The following is a 23,443-nucleotide window of genomic DNA, read 5'->3' as shown; positions in this document are numbered from 1 at the left end:
TGTGAGATTTGCCATTATCAAATTATTGCCCAGCCCTACCCAAGTGTGTGTGTATATGTGTATGTATATATATATATACACATGCAAAATTGTCATTTATTAATATGTAATTTTGCTTTGTGTGTAATATATTTTTTATGGAACACAAAAGAAGGAATTTTGAACAATGAATGGAGATTTGAACTCTCAAAAAGCATGTAATACTTGCTTTATAAATAGGCCAAAATTTTCTCTTTTCACTGAAAATTCGATTTTCTGGTGGGCTCTTGTGAGGAGTCAGATTCATAAATAAATTTTGAAGCAATCAAACTGGGGCAATCGATTAACTGAAATAAAAAAGACTCTAAAAAGTTATTCTTTCCCAACTTGGATGTCAGGAATCACAAACTTTACTTTTCTTATTAAAGCATCCAGGAGAGCTAAGGGAAGAAATAAAAGTTCTTTATTATTTTGATTAAATAATGGCATACCTTTTGGTCTGGTCATCACAAAATCATCACATAACTTCAGAAGACTCAAAATATAAATAATGTGGACTGCTTTTATAGTACTTTTTTGTGTAATTTTGTAGCTTCATTGAGCCAGTTCCCCATTCACTTTCATTATATTAAGACAAGGGGCCAGCATATTCTTCAAAAATTTTAATTTTTGTGTTCCACGAAAGTCATATGAGCTATGGAAAGACATGAGAGGAAATAACTGACTTTTCAATTTTGTGTGAATATGCCTTTGAGAGTCTCTGTGCTTTCTCACTTACGTCACTCTCTTGAAACGTCAACCACTGCAACAAATAAGAGTTACTTAATTAATGATGTCATGTTACCATGACACCCAGTTCCACAAGATTGCCCTTGTATCCGCTCAGCTCAGCTGCTTGCTGAATTCAGCACCATCGCTGGCCCGATACCTCTCTCCCAAAGGAGCCTCTCAATGGAGCCGTGTTCCAATTAACCTCATTCATCTCTGCTCCACTCACTCACTTAAGTATGTCAAGACAAGTTTGAGAACTGCCAAACAAACACTACCTGACCCACATACAAGAAACTTTTCATCTGCTAATCTAACTCAATGTCTTCTTTCTAAGTCAGGAGACTGCAAATATTTCCCTTGTATATCCTCCTCTCTTAAATGTAGTTGATTGTCACTTTGTTCATTCTCTGATGTGCAAATCTGCTCTACTAACATCGGTGAACTCCCTCCGGTTTTCATGCTGACAGCCAACGAAGTCTCTGTCGGTTAGAGACAACACTTGTGTGTCCTCTAAGAGACATATTGCTCATGAAGTATTTACGACACCTTATGTTAGCTGCAGGGGGGTGGAGAGAGTTATCCAGCACACATGACAGATCAGACGCCACTCTTACACTCTACAGTGCTACTTTTTGTGGCTGATCATCTGCCTGGAAGCTCTGTTCTCAGTTGTGAAAGTAGTAATGAGCACCAGATACACACATAGTGAGGTCATGAGAAACCTGTCTGGTGTCAAATATGACAAGTTTTGTTCAGTCAAATCTGTTGCCATTAGTGTTTGAGGAAACTGGATTTCAGAAAGCTGCATACATGTGATTATGTACAGTTTTTCTCAAAAGACACATTTCCTAAAAGCTACTGTTTAACATATTTTTTTTTAAATGCAACAACTCAATTTTACAAACGTTTAAGACCAAATCAAATGCTGTTTGAAACTAATTTATCTTTAATATAAATTAAACTTTGCCTTCAAATGACATGGGTACCAGCAACTGATATACTGTACTCCTGTACCATGCAAAAGTTTGGGGATGTACTTTTAAAAAACTTTTTTTTTAATTTTTTTTTTTTTTTTACTGTTTTTGAAAGAAGTCTCATATGCTCCCTTGCTAAGGCTGCATTTATTTGATTTGAAATACTATTATTTTTTATTTTTTTTTATCAAACCAAGTCATTAGAAATCATTCTAATATGCTAATTCAGTGCTTATGAAATATTGAAAAGCCACTGTGTCTAATAAGTGTCTCAAAAACATCCTACCATGGCGAGAAACATTTTTCTGCTCATACTGATGTCTTTCAGATGTATACCTTTCATAGTCAACTACAGTGGGACAGAGCTCATCAGAAACCAACAATTTCATTGGCCTACATCCCCCTCCTCTTCCTCCATTTTTGTCCTTGTACTCTTCCTCTAATTTAAGCACTTTTTTGCATTGTTTGTATCCCAAGATAATAAATTTGTCCTGTGGTTTTGACTGGTGTAAGAACAATTTGGCACATTGAGAGCTTGGTGTAAAATGCCGAAATTATGTGTACTGTTTTGTGGAAATACAAGAAGAACAAAAATTAACAGATTTGAATCTTGTGTGAATCACAGGAATGTTTAATGTTTTTAGAAAAAGGTTTAAATTTAAAATGGTCTTATGGTTTAGGATATTTATACTGTAGATTTTAGAGCAATTGAGATAAAAACTGTAAAATATAATGTGGACTATTTCGTAGCTTGACCAACCCAGTCCCCATTCACTTTTATTACATTAAAACAAGAAGCCAGGATGTTTTTCAAAATACATGTTCCATTAAATTCATACTTGTTATGGAATTAAATTTGGTTAACAAATAACTGAATTTACATTTTGTGTGTGTCTGAATATTATTTTATGGATTTATAGATTTTAGAGCAATTGAGAAAAACTGTAAAATGTAGTGAGACACACATGACTAGCAAATAGCTATGCATGTTTATATTCAAAAACTTAGTGAGCTGCCTTGCTGTCTATTCACTTCATAAGCAGCATCCTTCTAATGCAGCAGCCTAAATGATTTGGAACCTCATACTTGATTGATTTGGAATGCTGTACAGAAATGGCACACAGAAGACTTGACTCACAATTGATTACAATACAATTTGACATTTGCATGTTGCTAAGCAATTGACACAAAACAAAAATATGAGCACACATAAATATTGAATAAGAGTCGATTTTTATAAATTGACATCTTTTTTGATACTCTGCGCTACTGAATGACATTTAGAATTGACATTTCCGTGACTCCATATGGAATCAGTAATTTGCCATAAAATTTACTAGGCATTCTAGGATTGCCTTTTCAGTGAAGTATATATACAGTGCATGCAGTGCTGCATTTAAATTTTATATCTAAAAGATATATTACAACCCTAAAATGCTATCTTGGAAGTACAGAACGATTGAGTCACAGATTTTGGTAAGTAGTCATTTGACGAACGTTTTCAAAAACATTTTAAATGGATGGATACCTTATTGGATTTGTCTTGCTCAGTGGCACAGTGGAGATGACTAATGGATCCCTTTGTGGGATTGAAACCTATAAGCAGCTCAGATGTCTAACCATGGAACCTAAGGCTGTATAACTTGGCTGTATAAATTTCTTATCTTATTCTTGATTAAAGTTTTGAAAAAAAAGTTCTATTTCTTAAGTAAAATTACCATGGTTAGTTATAGTACTAAAGCTTGGTATACACTATACAACTTTTACCCAAATGTTTGCCCCAAAAAGTCTTTTGCCCAAATTTTTTGCCAAAAGTCGGAGCCAGGTTGTAGATCTGAGCCGACATAGTGGTCACAGACTCTGATTTTTATTGATTGATTGATTGATATTTTGAGCCGATTTATAATACTTAGTTTTCATTCGTCATGAGTCTTCTTGTCATGAGTTAGTGTGTAATTCCGAGATTTTTCTCTGGAACTGTTACAAAGTCCGCAAGTTTATGATGCCTAGTGTTTTAAAATCTGTTTAGATTTTAAAAGTCCTGTAGTGCATTCCAGCAATTAGATTCTGAGTGAGGATGTTTCTGTAATACAGCCTCAGCGTCTCAACTTTGGATATCACATGCACTTTTTTTCCCATCCAGTAGAACTGACACCAGTGATGGGCCAAAACATTCTAAAATCAGTTTATCATTGAGGACTGCTGTTTTATTGTCTCATTTAAGTTTTTTTCTGTTTTATTTTTTTTCTCTCTCTCCCTTTTTTTGTGGATTTGAACTCTTTAATCCCTTTGGTGGGGATTTCTGCTTTCATGGATTGACCCTTTTTCATTTGGAATATCAGATTGAAGTATTCTCCTGCCTTTGAACTGAGGCCTTGTAAAGGTCGGATCACAAAGGATTTAGCTTAAAAACAGGGTCTGTTTGATGCTGGGTTACAGTGCAGAGTGATACAGCATGACTCTGGCCTGAGATGTTGAGTTTACAACGTGGCGTGAGTTTTCACTGTCCTCAGGTATAAATCTCTAGGAGTAGAGTGACATTCAGAAAGATGATCCATCTGCATTGTGTGTGTCAGGGTAAGGTTTATGTTTTGAGGCCAGTAGTGTGTGTGTGTGTGCGCGCACTTGTTTCTGAAGGGTTCTCTTGTTATCTCAGCTGCTCTGGTGTCCAGTTTCTCCTTACTCAGCAGGGGCTACTCATGTTATTTTGCAGAGTCAGATTGTTTCTAAAGACACACAAGATTATTGTCTGTCCACCTATTAAAAACACGCGTGCAGCCAGATTTTAATTGTGAATTTAAATGAAGTAGTTTTAGCTAGATAAATTTGCTCAGTTAATACTTTCTCAGTTATTGCAAACCCAAAATTGAAAATTGTGGTATTTTCTCTCCTGCATTACAAATGTGAATGACTTGCTTCCTTTTGTGGAACTTAAAAGGAGTTAATTTCCAGATTGTCCAGGCTGCTCTTTTCCATACAAGAAAAGTGAACAGGAACATAAGATGTTAAGCTCTGAAATGGACACAAAATCTCCCAAAAACAGTCCATATGACTTGTGTGTTCTGTAAGTATTGTGCAGTCATGATTCAGATGTTTGGGGTCGGTAAGATTTTTATGCATACATTATTCCAGTCTTCAGTGTCACACGATCCTTCAGAAATCATTCTAATATTCTGACTTAGTGCTCAGGTAACTTTTTTTCTCTTTTTTTTTCTTCAGGATTCTTGAACTGCATTTATTTGAAATAAAAATCTTTCAGATCATTATAAATGTTTGTCACTTTAAATCATATTATTGTGTCCTTTTTGAATAAAATGATTAATTTCAATAACAAAATCAAAAATCTTTCTCACTCTAAATTTTAACTTGTAGTAAAATTGAAACCTTTTGGTCATTTTCCCAGGTCTTTAACCATAAAAATAGGCCAGTCAAAATATAATTTGCCTTTTTTCAAGTTAATTTAAAAAATGTTAGCTAATTAAAAACTGCTACTGTAGCATATTACTTGGTAATGATCTTCTCTGAGATTGTAGGTTTGAATTCCAGTAACTTAAGGCCTAATCTCATTACCAGAAACACAGCTGGCCACACTCTCAGATGAGTGAGCTAATCATGCATAACATTCTTTGAAATGCCTAAGAAGTTCCAGTGGTGATCAGTCAGAATGTGCACTAATCTGACAGATATACCATGGCCTGCATGTCAGGTAACACAACAGGCATGTGCTACAGTGTCTGAGTTCTGGAGTCAGCAACCTTTAGAATTCTACCATCAGGAAGAGAATCAGGATATAGGAGAACTGAAATTGAAAATTTGGGAGCAAGAGATGAAAGTGAGGCTAAATTACAAAAGGATGCTGAGTCATGTAACAGCTAAAGTTGCTGTAGGTTGGGGATGATTGATTTTATCTGGCTAATAACTCCAAGATGATGTCGTCCATCTGTGGTTTTGCATGTTTTGATTAGGGACAAATACGCTTGTCAACCATTTCTTTCTCTTTAAGGGTTTGCATTATATTAGTCATCACCCAATCTGTTCTTGGTGTATACAGTACTGTTTAAAAGTTGTGCTTTTTGTGCTAAATTATGGATAACGATTTAAGTGAAATGCTTTTCATTTTTTAATTAGTGACCTAGAAATAGACCAAATTCTAAAATATTTCTTATTTTTGTCATTTCTTAAATTTTTCCAAAAAACTAAAATAAAGAACTAAAATTGTTTATCTTCAGGTTTCAACTTTTAAAATCCGTACTTTTGGACATGGAAACTGGAAACTTAACACTATTGCACATTGGTTTCTAAGATCTTTGTTTTTGAAAAGTGTCTTATGCTCACCTAGACATTTATTTGACCAAAATGCAGTAAAAACTTTATAATAAGTTTATAAGTGTTTATTTTAAATTCTCAGCAGCCATTATTCCAGTCTTCAGTGTCACATCAGAGAAATCATCCTAACATGTTAATTTGGTGCTCAAGAAACATTTCTTATTAGTATCAATGTTGAAAACCGTTGCTTAATATGTTTGTGAAAACCTTGACGAATGAGTTGAAAGTTCAGAGAACGGCATTTATTTGAAATGGGATTTGTTTCCCTTCCTTCCTCGTTGTTGTCATCCTACATCTGTCCTTGCCTGTGGTGATCTTTTTAACTTCCTGTTTGTGTGAAGAAGAGTTGCTACCATCTGGAGTTAAGGTTTATTGTCTTTGTTTTCCTCTACTGTATGTTTCTATCCCTGTCCATGTGTTCTTTTACTTAATTTCCTTCAGAAGTTGAGCAGTCGTCACTTCAATCATTAACTTTTTCTGATGGTGTTGCTGAACTCCAGCGTACCTGATTTAAGCCACATTCTTATGATGATTCCAAAACGCCAGCATACCTGATTTACTCCACATGTACATTAAGAGTCCATTTACAGCGGCATGAATGTTTTTTCTGTCTGGTTCGGTCTGTCCACATTTGACTAAATATAGGATTCAGCAAATCCTCCGTCCAGCTCCAAACCCTCATTTCGACTGAATTTATATTCTGATAAATATTTGATGTCTGATGAATGGAGTCTCTGGTTGGTGTTTTGGTCAGGCCTCAGTGTTATGAATGCAGGGCTGTAATTATATCAGAGCTCTCTGGAGTAGACTGTCATTAGTCAGACTTGATTTGCTGGGCTGTGTTAAGAGGCGACTGACCACAAATCTGCAATAAAAGGGAAGAAGAAAGCCATGCCAGCACATTTTCCACCCTATGGCCAATGTTACATATAGCCTCCTTACTGGAGTGAAACCTTACCCTGTGGTCAAGTATCATTTGAATCCTGAAAATCATTTCCTTTTTTTTTAAAACAAAAATGCAAAAAAAAAAAAAATGGAAACAACTGAAACTTTTTCTGGAGTATAATTTATTAGCATAGCTATGCTTGAAAAACACTTATAAATATTTTAACAAAGCATATTGATTTTATGCATATTCTGTTCATTAATTTCAAAAACAATGCAAGTTTTCAGTAAAGCTGTGAATTACTGTCAGCCTGTTTATTTATTTATTTATTTTGTTTGTTTCATTTACACCAAAGTGGTTTTACATTTTTGGTCTCTTTAATCAGTCTTCCTCCAAAATGACCGCAGGGATGTCCTCTACATAATATGGTGGGTTGTCCTGTGAAAATCTGCATTCTGTTGGCTTTTTGTTTAAAACCAGCTTCGTTTTGGCAGTAAAGATCAGCACTAAACCCTGTTGCGGTGAGAGGAATTTTAGGTCTTGTATGTTTAGTTTGGAATGTTAAAAGAGCTTAAATTATTCTCCGCTTTCTTCGAAAGGGCTTATTATAGGAGGAGAAAGATGTATAATGTTACTGTTGGCCATGAGACAGTCTTAGTAGTTTGTCTGTATGTTTTTATGGTGGTTTTGAAGGCTTGGATACAGAAAGCCATAGGTAATGATACCTAGCTAATTGGATTTCTGACATCCAACTGGAAAGCATACAGAATTTTTTTTTTTTTTAGTTCTCTTCAGTGCTCAATGAATCGAATTCAAGAGTTTGAGAGTAAAAGAGACTTAAAGCATTCTAAATGTTCAGTGTTTGTTATTGTGGCTGTAGAAGTGACTCCGGTTGAATGGATCACTGGCACAGGATTCTGAACTCGCAAGTTTGGCTTTGTTTAAAAAGTGCTAAATTATTTGCATGCAAAATGCAGATATAATTCTAATCAAGTGTTCAAAAGAGAGGCCAAAACAAATATATATTCTTGTCTTTCTTATTTTTGCTTAGGAAGTCAATCCCTCAGCCCCAGTTTCCATCACAGAGTTCAGGAAGAGGAGATTGTGGGTGTTCAGAATCATGGGAGTGGGCCGCTGCCAGTACAGCCGTACCCTGCAGAGGAGATGCTGAGGCCGAGTTTGACCAGAGGAGTGTCTGTCTCCCTCCCTTCCTCCCCGCTTCTCCCTCCCCGCCAACCCTATCTTTCTCCTGTCCGGTCCAACAAGTCACCAGGTACATAACAGTCACTTTTTAAATGTACTTACTAGGAGTGTGCGATATTGACAGTTTGAATAAATGCTGAACTCATTCATACATTGGTACTTTTAATACATTAATACTCAGCTGATTAATACACATCATTGTGATATTATCATATAATATGCAATATTATGCTTCACTTATCACAGACTATGCATTTTTAAGACCTTTGGTTGTCACTTGTATCATTCAAGCAATTTCAGGTTTCACATTACATACACTACACATCCATTCAGAGCTGATGAAAAATGCGTTTTTACAATGTGAGATAACATTAAAGATAAAAAAGTAAATATATATTTACAATAATAGAAAAAGGGATAGAAACGTCTGGCTCTTTGGTTACTATCCAAATGGTATTTATGGTACAAGGATAATGCTGTATATCATATACAGTAGACACATCAGTCAAGTTTACAGTGCTATGGTTTGTCCTCTTTAAGATGTTCTGCAGCTGTGATTTATGTAATGCACAAACTGTGCCATCTATTGGTGCCGACTTCACAGTGTAGGCCAATGTTTCTCAACTTTTTTGACTCAAAAGCCATTCAAAGGCCCCACTTTATATTTCCTCCTGTAACTCTGTTGCTTGTTTTCACAATTTTATTGAAAGAAACTGATAGTATCACAATATTATACAGTATGTAGTTAATATAAATAATTATTTGTTTGATTTTATGCAAGTTAGATTTTATATATATATATATATATATATATATATATATATATATATATATATATATATATATATATATATATATATATATATATATATATATAAAATTAAAGACAATAAAAACATTAAAAGGTATGTAATGTAATGAAACTCCTCTGCAAAGTAAGACTAGTTACCCCCTTGACTAACTACTAGCTTGACTAACTACTAACTGCTTTGTTTATCAAACTGGCCCCTAGGAAGGAATCCCATTATAAAACATGTATTCTGATGTAAAATCTTAGATAAAATGCAATCTTTTCCAAATGTGTGATTAGATAAACTGTGTATTTTGGTAGCTGCTTTAGATTATTTGAGTACTGATGAATGAAACTATCATATATATCATGTAAAATGCATTACGTTATCATTGTGGTATTGGTTGCTCTGTGCTGATTCACACTGCTAGCTGAGCTGAGAGATGCCAATCACATGGCAAGAGAAACACTTGGCAGGAGCTCACTCAGTATTCTGGCAACGTTTGGCGATTGTTCTTCCCACAGTCTTGCACCTCAGGTTGTGTGATCATAACCACGTCAGCCCTATGAGCTGCTGAATTAAAGCTGTTCTTAATTAGAGTGCTTTACAGAACGCATTTGGAGAAAAACTGAGAAATGAATCAAAAACTTGATTTAGATTAAGATTAGTATTAGAGTATTATTTTTTTGTTAGATCCATTCCATTCTGATGTTTAAGTAGCAATTAATAACAATCACAATCTTTTCATAATATTTTTTTTTTATGATCTGTCATTACATTTCCCAAAAAGCATCTATTTCTCTCCTGCAGTAAGCATTTCCTATATAAAGTAATAATAGAAGCATTTCTGTGCGTGTTCCTGTAGGTGGCAGTACACACCACTTTAACATGAACCTAAAATAACCTTTCTTAGTCTTGTTCTGCACAATTAATTCACATTATTCCAAAGGGGGAAAAAAGTGTCTTTAAAAAAAAATAAAATTCATAATGAAATTTGCGTTTTCAATTACGTCATTCATATATTTAAGTCAGTGTCACATGTTTTTCTCTGTAAATACTGTTGCACCTGGAGACTACTCTGCGAACACTGTGTTGATTTTAAAACTGAGTGAAAGCCCATCACAGACCAAACCTTTTTAGTTACCTTTTAGTTACCTTGTAGCAAACACTTTTCATCCAAAGCATTGCACTGAAAGTTACAAATCAGGCAACCTGTTGTTAACTGCCAAACTCCAGAATGTAGTAGTGTTAGAGTTGTGACTGCGCTAATAGTCCTGAGTCAAACCTACATTGATTTGTTCCTACAGCCCTAATCTCTCAGATCCTACACTATTGTTTTCCTTCAAACAATCATTAACTGTGTAATGTAATAGTACCAGAGGTTCAAGAAGAGTCTGAAAATTCGAGGTGACACATTGCCCAAACAAAGTCCAAACTAATTTTTGGAAGTGCATCTGCTTTTTCATCATTTTACGTTGGGTGCCTATTTTTAGTTTTTTGGCTCATCAAAACAAAGCTCTTAAAATATAATGATTTTTTTCCTGACAAGTGGGTAGGGATGAACTTAATTTCTGAAAGTGTGAAAGATGCGTCAGTTGCTACAGCCCCGAATATTACTTCCAAATCTGTGCGCCAGTAGAGATGTCTTTATTCTCATTTCAGGCTTCTTTCTGATGTTTGAGGCTTTGTATGAGGAACCGCTGTGAAGTTAAATGGAACAAATATTCTTGCAGATGAGTCAGGGCTGTGAATGAGCTGATTCAGCTAGTGGTTTGTGTGCTGAAGTAACCCTGAGACTGTGTTCTCAGTTTTATTTCATTGTTTTATATAGAATTCGGTCTAGTATTGTAGACCAAATAATAAACTATTATTATAGATTGGGGCCAGAAGAAACTAATACATTTTTTTCAGCATGGATGCATTAAAATGATCAAAAGTGCAATAAAAACATTTACACTGTAACAAAAATATCCATTTAAAATAAATGGTGTTGATTCATGTAAGACTCTTGTATTTATTATATCAAGTTTTCCACAAAAACTGTTTTAAACACTAATGATAAAAAAAAAAAATGTTTCTTGAGCACCAAATTAGACTGATTTCTGAAGTGTTATGTGAAACTGGAGACTGGAGTAATGAATGCTGAAAATTCAGCTTTGCCATCACAAGAATATATTACACATTCAAATATATTCAAATACAAAACAGTTATTTAAAATTGCAATACTAATCTACAATATTGCCAATTTTACTGCATTTTTGATCAAATAAATGCAGCCTTGGTGTGCATAAGAGACTTTCAAAAACACTGAAAAACATGTTAGTTATTTATTGTCTATTTCTCTAATCTAAGTACTTTTATGCTTTGGCAAAATTGTATACAATCAAGCCAATAAAGCTTGAATCTGACTCAGCAGACACAGGAGGAACTGTTCAGGGTGATTAAAATCATTACAGACGACTCATTTATACTGGAATCTCTCTGGGAGTACAGGACAGCCGATCACAACTGTTACACACACACACACACACACACACACACACTCACTCACAAGCAGATCCACATGCAGCTCTGCCCAGAGATTCAGATCGCCAGTTTTAAAATCCCATCTGGAAAGACTTAACTGTCTCTGTATGTGTGTGTGTGTCTGTGTATATGTGTGTCTCTCTCACTCTCTTTCTCCTCCCTCTCTCTCTCTTTCTCCCACTCTCTTTGCTCCGGTCTTTCTCTCATTTTCGCTCTGTCTGCAGGTTCAGTCAGGACACCAAAATATGTGGAGAATCCTTGTGTTTCTGGAGATCCTGTCACCTGTGCTCTGAAGAACAGGAAGAAGAACAATACTGGTGAGTACTTCTGTGAGTGTGTGTGTGTGCACCAGTCGGTCTGTTATGAAATGCATTCTTTTTTAATGAATGTTTGCATTTGTAGTTTCATTGATTTTTATCTGTGGGTCAGGTTTTGTTATGTTGTGGGTACCAGATGTCCTCACTAGGATAGTAAAGAGATAACCAGACATAACCTACGTTTTATGAATAAATAATGCTTCCTTAATGAAAATGTTTGTTTGAGGGTTAAGTAAAGGGGATATTAAATATCATTACCTCAATATAAAAACCATAGAAGTCGATGGAAAGTCCCCACAGTCTTTGAGTGAAATTTGCCCTTGTCGTAAGCTGAGGGATGGTGTTTTTAAGATGTGGGGAGTTACATGAATTTACAGCTGAGAGTTCAGTAAATCCAGCAGTCCATTAAACCGCATTCCTCCCTCCCTCTTTTTTACTTGGTAAACTTCTGTCTTCTAGCGCCAATCTTTTCTCCTACTTGCAATTCATTTTCTCTGTAGAATGCTGACCTGTGCTTGTATGTGTTGGTGCGCTCAGTGAATTACTCAGTCTGTCATTTTTGGTGATGTGATGCTGTGGAAGCCAGTTAGATGGCAGATTTCAGCTCTGCATTGTAAAATTTAATTGGAATATGTGTGAAATCTGGAGGGTTACAGGTGGGCACACAAAGAAAAGGTCACAAAATGCTTGTTAGATGTATTCACACATAAAATTGAATTCCAAATGTTTGAGATCCCAGATTCTGTGTAGTCTTAAACGTTTGCTCCCCACTGTAAATGCAAACACACATGCAGATATTGCCATCTAGACAGCAGTTGTTTTCACATTTGTGGACACAAACACATGCAGAATTACACAGATGACACATTAACAAATGTCCCCTAATTAAAAGTCATTTGTTTATTTTTGGACCCTCTCCCTAGACACCTCTATTCTATTTCAGGCAGTCATTATGGTTGCTTTGGCCTTCCACTAATTTTATACATCTAGAATATTGGTGCATCTACAAAATATTAGTTATGGAGCAGTCCCACCTCCACCCGTTTGATGATCTCTAATTCTAATCGTGATAATTCACCAGATGCGGTGGCCCACTCTGGATGAACCTGATCAATGATCCCCATGTCAGTGATGGCCCGGATAACTTTGACTTTCAGCTCAAGGTTCATTGTCCTGACAGCTGTTCTATAAATGTTTTCCTCCTCTCCCTCCATACCTGTGTGGACTACAAGCTGAGCTCAAAATGGACTCTGGGTCACACAGCTTTTCTTTCCAGATCAAAGAACCGAGAATCATGGGAGAATGAGTAAACCGGACTTTAGAAATACACCCACTGCTTGCCTCCAAAACAGATGACTATGAAGTGCATTAGAGTCTGACTCTTCCTGTGTAAAAGGCAATTATCATCTCTCTGTGCTCATTTACTGTTTCCTGAAAGGACCAAAAAAAAAACCTTTGTGATGTCATTACAGCTGCCAGCACATCCACCTGTGATTGGGCATAGTGCTGTGTAGATTGAATGATTTCATTCTGTGATGTAATTACATCTAGTGGATTGGAGTGTTTCTCACAAATGCTGGATATTTTCTCCTGATCTCTGTTCTTTCTCTATAAATAGAGGGTGAGTGTACGGTTACTTGGGTTGATTTGAAATCAGCTGAGTTGTTGGTATTAGTCCACTTCCTTTGTAAACTCTTAGGCCAGAAACATGCTCTACGCAAGTAATGCAGATGAAAATGTTGGACATGCATTGCAAGTGTACATTCCTGTTGTCAATGCATAACATGCATTCTTGCATGACTGTGACAACTGATTATTTTTCCATTGGCTTTTGGATTATTGCAGAAAATAATGTTTGTTGTCAACAAAAAAAAGTCTGGCATTTGACCAAAAACCCATAAAAAAAATTTAATAAAATAAAACCTGACTGCAGGACAATGGAACCGGAAGTGCTAATATGGGAAGGTCCGCAAGCAGTGACTCAAACTCGAGATGCCTGAAACATGTTTTGTGCATTAAGGGACGTTCACACTAGCTGTGTTTGCATGGAACCTACAGTAATTTGTGATGCACAATATTGATACCATATAGGCTATATATTACTTTTTTTTTTTTTTAAAGCATTTCCATATATCAGCCAACGTTTGGGTTTTTAATTGTGAGATTTGAGAATGGAGTGGAAGAGCCCAGGTGGAGTAGAGAAGCAAAACTACTGTTCAGAATTTCAAGTGAAGGTCAGTTTCATCTGTAAATAAACCTATGCTATTGTAGTTTTGTCTTCGTTTACTTAATCAGTGGCAGCCCATTGCTCATCAGTCATCACTCAAAATACTGTATATTAGTCTAAAGGACATCATTGTTATCTATTGTAAAGTTACAGTAATTTAGACAAATAATCATATTGTTTTATAATAGGTTAAGGTGGAGCTAGGGCAGACAACACAACCCTTACGAAAATTAATGATAAATTTTACTATAAATCCAAAGACAATGGTTCTTAAAACATGGTGACCACACTAACCATCCATGGAATTTGTAGTAAAAATAAATACAAATGGTAATCCATTTGCCAAAAAAAAAAAAACATGGTTACTGTACTTTTACTATGATAAAATCATGGTTAATTTTTGTAAGGGAAAATATGAATCATGTTTAGTATTCAGATTTTTCTATAAAGATAATGTAATGATGTAGTTATTATTGTAGTAATTTTGACCTAGAGGCAATTTAGAAAGTATAGTTTTTTTAAATCTTGAGTATTAAAGTCATGTGAGAGACATATATATATTGGCAAAATAAAGAGACTGAAAAGTAAAATGGAAGTGAAGGTGCAGTTCAGAAGAGAACTATCGTCATATCATATACAAACAGACACCAATGTTTCAGGAGTTTAGTACAAAGAATAGGACACTTATTAGATAACCGTATTTGGGTAGATTTACATGCTTTTATTTTATTTCGTTAAATTAACTTTTTTTTTTCATCATTTCACTTTGGGTGCATTGTTGGATGCAGTGTTTCCTGTAGTTGTGCGAAAACTTGGTTTCAAAAACAGTATCAGTCAATTATTTCTTATTTTAAATCTGCATTGAACTTCAGATCAATCTCAAAGTAAAAGGCGGGACTAAGATTTATCATCTTATTTCATCATTAATTGACTAGTCATATCAGCAGCACATGTGAATGAGTACTAGTCCGATAAAATCACTATCATACTAAATAGATTGTAAGAGCAGACTTATTGCTATAAAAGGAGGGAAGAAGCGCTTCCAATCCTTGTGTTAGCAATGGTTACCACCAAAGAAACATATTATTGTTTTGCATCAAAATGGCCTCACATGCAAGGAAATTACTACAAAGAATATTGCACCTGAAAGAACTATTTACTGGCTCATCAAGAACTTCAAGGAGGGAGGTTTGACTGCAGTGAAGAAGTCTTTAGGGCGTCCCAAAGTGTCCAGCAAGCGCCAGTACCGTCTCCTCCTGAGGAGTCAGCTATGGAATCGTATCACCAGCAGTGCAGAGCTTGCTCAGGAGTGACAGCAGGTTGGTGTGAGACCATCTGCATGCACAGTGAGGCCAAGACTTTTGGACAACAACCTGGTGTCAAGAAGGGCAGCAAAAAAAGCCACTTCTCTCCAACAAATGTTACAAGTTATTTTCTCTGATGAGGCTTCCTTCCCACTGTTTGGGACATCTGGAAAATCAATTGTTCAGAGAAGAAAAGGTGAATTCTACCATTAGTCCTGTGTTGGGCAAACAGTGAAGCATCCTGAGACCATCCATTTGTGGGGTTGCTTTTTAACCAAGGGTGTGGGCTCTCTCATAATTCTGCCAGAAAAAAACACTGCCATGAATAAAGAATGGTATCAAAACGTTCTGCAAGAGTGACTTCTTCCAACGATCCATGAGCAGTTTGGAGATGATCCATGCACTTTCCAGCATGATGGAGCACCATGTCACAAAGCAAGAGTGATGAAGTGGCTCCAAGATCATTACATTGAAATTCTGGATCCGTGGCCAGGCAACTCCCCGGATCTCAACCTGTGGTCAGTCCTCAAAAGGCAAGTGGTCAAGCAAAAGCCCACAAATTATGATCAACTCTGAAAACTAAGTAAGCTAGAATGGATCGCCATCAGTCAGGATTTGGCCCAGAAAATAATATCCAGCATGCCAGAGGGAATTGCAGAGGTTATGAAGAACAAGGATCAGCACTCTAAATATTGACTCATTATATATTTTTGCCAATAAAAGCCTTTAAAATTTTCAGTATACCATAAAAATATGTGGAAAAATAATTTACAAATACTGAAGCAGCAAACTTTGCTAAACACAAAATTTGTCACTGCCTATATATATTAGTGTAGGTATATAAAAAAAAATTGGAATATTGACCATGACATGAAAATATTTATTGGCTAGTGGTCAGATTCTTATCCATTATTATTTGAAATTTAATTCAGGTGGTGTAAACCTTTGAAAATCTTGTTACATAGGAAGATACTAGCTTATTTGTTTCCTATGCCTAGTTGCCTAGGAAATTGCTAATTTAAAAGAACGAAAGGTAACACAGGTACAAGGTTGACAGTCAGAGACCAGTGACAAGTGCAATGTCATGTATAGTTTGGTATAATAGTACAGTCAGCATCCACATTTTGAACAAGATACGAAGCAATACTCAAATTTACTCAGTCTTAGCCTTAGACACGTTCTAAAAAACATATCCTATAGTGTGGACGAATGCTAAGCTCTTGAATATTAGAGTTGCAGGGTTTCGTTTGATTGAGCTGTCAAGTCTCTATGGCAACATTGTGTCTGTTCTCTTTGAGCCATGACCAGCATTTTCCACTGATCTCTTCAGAGCATAATCTCCATGATTCAGTTCTAATGAGCACTAATGATTTACCCAGCACAGATCTCTCATCACAGGCCGATAATACCACACCGCATCCCGCCGTTTACGCCATACCGCTGCCCGTTGCTTTCCTGATCCATGCTTTCTCCCCATTACATGTGTTTCAGCCATTAGCTGCAAAAATAAACCTTGGATCGACAAGGCTGTAATTTAGATGTTATTTTACAGGAAAAACTTTGACTCGTTTGACCGAAAAAAATCACCAGACTCGGCCAGGTTGACTTATGCCAGTTGCTATGGCCATCTGAAATAGATGCTTGGCCAAAGCAAATGCAGTAAAGTTTAATGGGTCCTTCTTTTAATGGCAAGTTTGCATTCGCTCAAACAATTGCTAGCATGGAGGCGTGCATGCTTTATATAAATATATAAAATTAACAAATAAGATTAATGTCACCAGTGATTTATTGAATGAATCACTTGTTTTTGCTACTTCGTATCACGACATCACACATTCTGGCATGCACATGCTGTAATTAATAAATTAAATGTAACATTTACAACAAAAAGTTGTAAGGATTCGTGGGTGCAGTTGCTGTCAGTGTTTGTAGGAAAATGTTTAATTTGAAATTTTGGCACTGGGATAACATCAAAGTTAGAGCAACAAGATATAGGCTGTTATTACCCTTGTGTGGGATTGCTTTGAAAAACCTGTAATCAAAGTTTGATGACAGTTTTATTAATAAGTGCTGAGATAAAAAGGCTACTCATTGTCTAAACTGATCTGAAAGGATCTTAAATTTGTGTGGCATATAAACATTTATTTTTGACAAATAACGATTATGACTAAGCACTGGCTGCTAGAGACTGTGAGGACAGAGTGAATGTTCATCACATGTTCAGTTAATTTTAGCATTATAGTTAGTACATAGCTGCTGATGTTCATCAGGAAGGGTTCCAGCATTCAATTTTAAGGTGTAAATGTTTTTCTGATCCTCTCATGTGGCCTTTTACCATTTGTTAGTTAAGTGGTTTGTCTTATTCATTATCATATTAGCAAGACGTGCATTTGTGTGTCTAAGTTCATTTAGGTGGCAGCCAAAGCACTAAAGATCACTCTGGAAGAATTTGTCCCTCTGGTCTCATGATAAAATTCAGCACATCTCAGTTCTTAAGGTTTGTTCTGATGCAACAAGGGTCATTAAAAAGCTACAGCTAATTATATTTGGTGGCCAGTGAAACATGTCATGCAAGTTAGAAGCATTGTAAAGGGAAAGGATTGTGTTTTAAAGCATCTTACTTGAGTGCATCTTAGTTTCTCTTTACTTTTAACATTGCATTTGAAGATATAGAACCTAATAGTCAGTTTAGTTCTTACTTAATTGTGTATTTACTAATGCTGGACCCCTCAGAGCTGTGTGTGGAACTCCAGACCTCCACCCTGTCTGTCTCTCTCTCTCTCTCTGAGTGACACATGCTCTCCTCGCCGTGGCTACTGTATTTTCTTTCACTCTGTCTCTTACTCTCTCTCTATCGCTCTCTTGCTCTGTGTCCATCGTCCTCTTCTCTACTCCCCCTCTTTTTTCACACTCCTCCATACATAGATACAGACCTCTCCCTCTCTCATATCTCTCACTGTCTGTCCTTTTGAGGATCTTTCACTGTTTTTCTTTCACATACGTGCACATGCTCCCAATCAAAATTGTTATAAAAGCATGAGTTTGTGTACTCTAAAGCTATTTGCTTTTTTAATAAATCTGTAAGAACAAGAACAACTCAATAAAAGTGAAAAGGGATGGAGTGGAGATGGAAGTGTGGACGGGGGGAGGGGAATGGTGTTTCTGAGCTTTTTAGCATGCAAATAGATTTCAGCGTCTAGAGAATGAAAATGACGGGCCGAATGAGACCAGTGAGATTATGGTCGATTCATAGTCTGAGAGACAGGATAGAAATAGAGACTGGAATTTGGAGGAATTGTTTGATTTACCCCAGTATCTGATTCATTACCTGGTTCTCAAACCATATTTATTCAGGGGCCCAATGTGACTGGAAATACAGTGCTAAAAATAAAGAAATTTTAATGCCAACATTTTTATTTTAAATAAGATATACTTAAAAATAGTGCTACAAGAGAATTTAGACATAACATTGTTAAAATGCACAGCATGAAAGATGGATAATTATACCTTTTAAAATCTGGTACTGAAAAAACACAAGTCCTTATAATGCACTCTTTGAAATAAAGGTTTTAAAAGTAGCTTGTCGCAGAAGAATCATTTTTGTATTCACAAATAACGTTTTTGTGAATATGTCTTAAAAATATTATTTTGTATACTTTTTTTTGTTATCCTAACAATATAAAGAATACTGTAGTGCAATACAAATATTGCTTTACACGGACTTTAAATATTGTTGACATGGCTGATGTCTATACAAACTGCATAGTGTCACACAATGATATAATTTATTATCTTTTTATTCAATATTAAAATCTACCTACATTACAAGAAAATGTTACTTAACAATTAGAGGTTGACCGATAGTGGATTTTGCTGATACCGATAGCTAGGTTGGACCCCACTGGCCGATAACGATTAATTAACCGCTAGTTTTTAAAATGCATACTGAACAAAAACTAAAATAGTGCTTTATTTATTAAAAAAAAAAAAAAAAATACTATTAGTACTAATAATAATAAAAATAATAAAAGTAATAATAATAGTAATAGTAAATATTGAAATTACCACAAAATCCATTTAAATTTTTCTAAATTCTGTTTTATTTTTTCCCAATTATGTTATTTCCGTTTGAATTTTTCTGGATTTGGTTTTTTTTCCGTTTTAATTTTTCTCCACTCCGTTTTAATAGTTAAAGTTTTTTCATCAAAAAGCAAGTCTAATTAATTAAAACCATGAAACTTATACATTTTCACATCAATTTAATAAAAGTTTAACAAAAATTACATGTTTAGGGCCCTATGAAATGTTTTGAAATGTCTAATTATATGAATGCATAAAACAACTTAATTTATTCTTTTTTTTTCTTAAAGAAGCCTTATGATTTTTTTTTCCCTCAAAAATTCAGTGTTGTGTATAAAAATTTTTCTGGTTATCATCAAATCAAGGCATGAAACATTAATTTCTTTTATCTTTTAATTACTGAAAATTAAGCAAACATTTTTTGGCAAACAAAGGGGATGTACTATTAAAATTAAAACATGGAAGAAATGTTGTGTGATTACTCCTTAAAAAATAACGTTTGTTTCATTTTAGTATTAGTAGTAGGCTATGTACATTCTACTAAAAAATAGACTGGACTTTTATTCTGACGGGTTGCCGTGATTACCTTTACATTCTGTGTATGTGATATGAGGCTAGTTTTCCTCAATTCAAACAGTCAGAAGCTCATGAAAGCTCTCTGAGTAATTCTGGAGATGTTGTTCATGTGTTTACGTCTTCATTTAGAGAGACAACAGAAGCTGAAATCACTGCGAGCGTCACACGTGCTTCAGTATAAATGAAACCTCGCATCTGTGCCATTCATTAGAGTCACGCAGAACATGCAGGATTTATATTTAAATTGACTTTTAAGGCTTAATAGTTACACAGATTAGTCCATATCGCGATTTGATTTAAGTGTAATGACCTACTTTTGATTAATTCTTTCAAAATTTGACCAATCCCTTGACATTCCGTGACATTCCATAGATAAGTTTGAAGTTCAGTGTTTAAAAAAACAGAGCAAACGGAAAGAGCGATCTATATTATAGCTCTATAAATTAAGCATAAACTTTATAAGAGCCACAGAAAGACCAACGTTTCGATGAAAATGCTCAATATACAATTCATTATGTACATTAACAATGATTCGGGGCGAATATAATGTAATTTAATGGAAAACTATGTGAATGCCACTCTGTGGCACGGCAGGATTTTCTGTCAGCTGCAAATGAAAAATCTGGGTCTGAAGTTTCTCACACTGTTCAGCGTGCAGCGTCACGTGTCTAAATAAAATAGCACATGCTCTCAGTGATTTCAACCACTAGAGGCCGCTCTTGCACTGTATAATAAAAACAGACCCTTCTCAGCCGCTCCAGCAAGGACGCAACCCAGAAAAACTATCGGCATGGATTTTTGCCGATAACCGATTGTTCCTGTAATCAACTATCGGTGCCGGTTGATCTGCAAAACTGATACATCAGTCGACCTCGATTTAACAATTGTCCTTCCAGTTTTTTTTTCTTTAAATAATTCCATATCCTGAAGTCACTAAATAGCTACATATGAAACGTATTAACGTGACTGAACATCTCAATGTGCTTCTAAACATACAAGCAAAATTATTTATGATCACTGAGCCACAGTTTTAACCAGTTTTATATACACTGTTATATCTATTGACTAATAACTCATAATCAGAATAAATTTGTAAGGTAAATTTTCAACCTCTTCATTGCTACTTTTAAAAATTTTGGTCGCACTTTATTTTAAGGTCCAGTTCTCACTATTAACTGTGACTTTTGCCTCAGTAAACTCCTAATTACTGCTTATTAATAGTTGGTAAGGTAGTTGTTAAATCTAGGTATTGGGTAGGATTAAAGATGTAGAATATGGTCATATAGAATATGTGCTTTATAAGTACTAAAGCCAGTATGCTAGTAATATGCATGCTAATGAGCAACTACTTAATAGCATGATTTAGCGTGTTACCAAAATGTATCTATTTATTTTAATTCTAATACACTATTAATAGTGTGAATGCATGTATGCATGTATTCACCTCCATGTCCTGCCTTATGAAAATAACAAAGTCTGTCTGTCTGTCTGTCTTTCTATCTGTCTATAATTTATTTTATTTATTTTCCACATACTGTACGTTATTGTTTCTCCTCCATGTCCTGCCTTTTGAAACGCATTGATTTTTACAAAACTCATCGGTCTGAAAAGCAAGGTGTGCTGTGATTTGCCAGCTATCCAGTGCGTTGTGATTGGCTGAATACCTCAAGCGTGTGACTGAAATGTTACGCCCCTTAACATATTGTAATGCCCTCACCAGCCGGAGCAACGAGACATAAACATTAAACCCCATTATAAACGTGATATAAACATGATTTCTAGTCGTCTCCTCTTTTGGAAGGCCAAAAAAAGTAGTTTCGCTTTCTCAACGAAACAGTGTCACACACCGCGTGTGTAAGCGGAGGCCTAGAGTGAGCAGAGGCCGGCTTGAGTGAGCAGAGGCGTGCAGGCTTGAGAATGGTGCGGCCGGCGGATTCGACGAAGGAGTGTCTTTTGGGCTTGCAGCAACCACATGTGACGACCCTGGGCTGGACTCTGCTTCATCCACGGTGAAAGCCGATCCTGCAATCCACAGTGCAAAGTTGATGTATTTCCTCAGCGACCAGCACGGATCAGCTCCAGGCATGACGAAGCAGATATCGTCCTCTTTTGGAAGGCCAAACAAAGTAGTTTCGCTTTCACAACTAAACACACAGTGTCTATATGATATGGTGGCGGCGGCAACAACAATACTACAACGAGAATAAAAGATACACCGCCTTTCTTTGCTTGAAATATTTCTTTGCTTATAAATATAAATATAAATGTTTTAAATGTGTGTTCTATGAGTGTAAGGTCCTTCCACATATTTGCAAAATGCAATTCAACACATTGTGGATGCTCTTGCATGATTTATCTACAGGATTGCTGATACTAATCAACATATGTGGTGTATGTTGCTCGCAGTTTTTAAATGCAGTCCAATATTATGACCTCAGTTTAATCAGTGCTGAAGTCATAAAGAGAGCTTTGGTGGTACTTGGATGTTCTGGTTTTAACAAACATGGTACTTGGCTTGAAATGTTTGAGAAAATGTGCATATAATTTTTTATTTTTTAATTAGTAACATCTGATGCTATAAATGGTGTTGCTGCTTGTCTTTCTATGACATCAACTTCATTACACAGGTTTATTTCAGTTTGCCGTACATCACACATTTAGAGTTTAGATTTACGCAACTCACTCAAACAATCAAGTGGGAATTTGGCAACAGTTCTGAAGTGATTTTCACACTCACTCTCTCACACACACACACACGCACGCACAAGTGTTACTAGACTTCTAGACTTTTGGCCTGCCAAAATGAGAAGGCACCAATACTGCTTGAGTGCTCTGCAAAAACAAGCCATGTCTAACTCTCTGTGAGTGTGTGTGGTGGAAATGGTTCGGTGTATGTAGTCCTCAAGCAAAAGGGGAGTGAAATGTGTGAACTTGTTGGGAGGTCTGTGTCCTTTGGCAAACATAGATCAACTGGAGACCAGCTGAGAGGAGCTTGCTGCAGACTTGTAGACCACCGGAAATGTGCTTCGAAACAATCCACCTTCATTTCACTGTCATACTGTCTGTACTGTATGTGAAGAAAAGCAGAATAAATTGTTTAATTAGGGAACATTTATCTAGATTAATATGCTTTTATATGCCTTCGAATGTAGACCCAGAGGACAGTTGTGCAAATGGCGCATTTCATTGCATGTTAATAAATGTTTTATAAACAATGTATTAAATACGGATTCTGCCTGAGGTTTGTATGTGAAATCTGCCGTCAGTCGAAAGCAAAAACAACACTACCTGACCAGCAGTGTCAATCGATCGTGAAGTGATTTGTGTAAAGCAGGATTGATGGCAGGAGATGTTAACAAGGGAGGGAGGGAGCAGGAGAGGGTGTTGCTGACGGACTGCAGTATGCTAATGAACTGTGGCCTGTTGCCCTGTCACCCCCTCAGATGCTACACACGACTGCCTTGCTCATATATGTATCGTTA

At 35.9% G+C, this 23,443-nt stretch overlaps 1 protein-coding gene across 3 annotated transcripts in view; it reads left to right on the top strand.

The window, feature by feature from the left end:
* Positions 1-23,443, top strand: part of LOC109057847 (protein TANC1-like) — a 77,212-nt gene that overhangs the window by 15,137 nt on the left and 38,632 nt on the right. For all 3 annotated transcript variants that reach the window (XM_042725534.1, XM_042725535.1, XM_042725536.1), the window contains exons 3-4: positions 7,988-8,209; positions 11,682-11,774. In XM_042725534.1, the coding sequence (XP_042581468.1) occupies positions 7,988-8,209; positions 11,682-11,774 (315 nt within the window). The remainder of the gene's footprint in view (positions 1-7,987; positions 8,210-11,681; positions 11,775-23,443) is intronic.

This window comes from Cyprinus carpio, chromosome B6 (assembly GCF_018340385.1).
Source record: "Cyprinus carpio isolate SPL01 chromosome B6, ASM1834038v1, whole genome shotgun sequence".
Classification (NCBI taxonomy): domain Eukaryota; kingdom Metazoa; phylum Chordata; class Actinopteri; order Cypriniformes; family Cyprinidae; genus Cyprinus; species Cyprinus carpio.
Note: the sequence above shows the minus strand (reverse complement) of the source record. Positions and strands in the feature narration are given on the sequence as shown.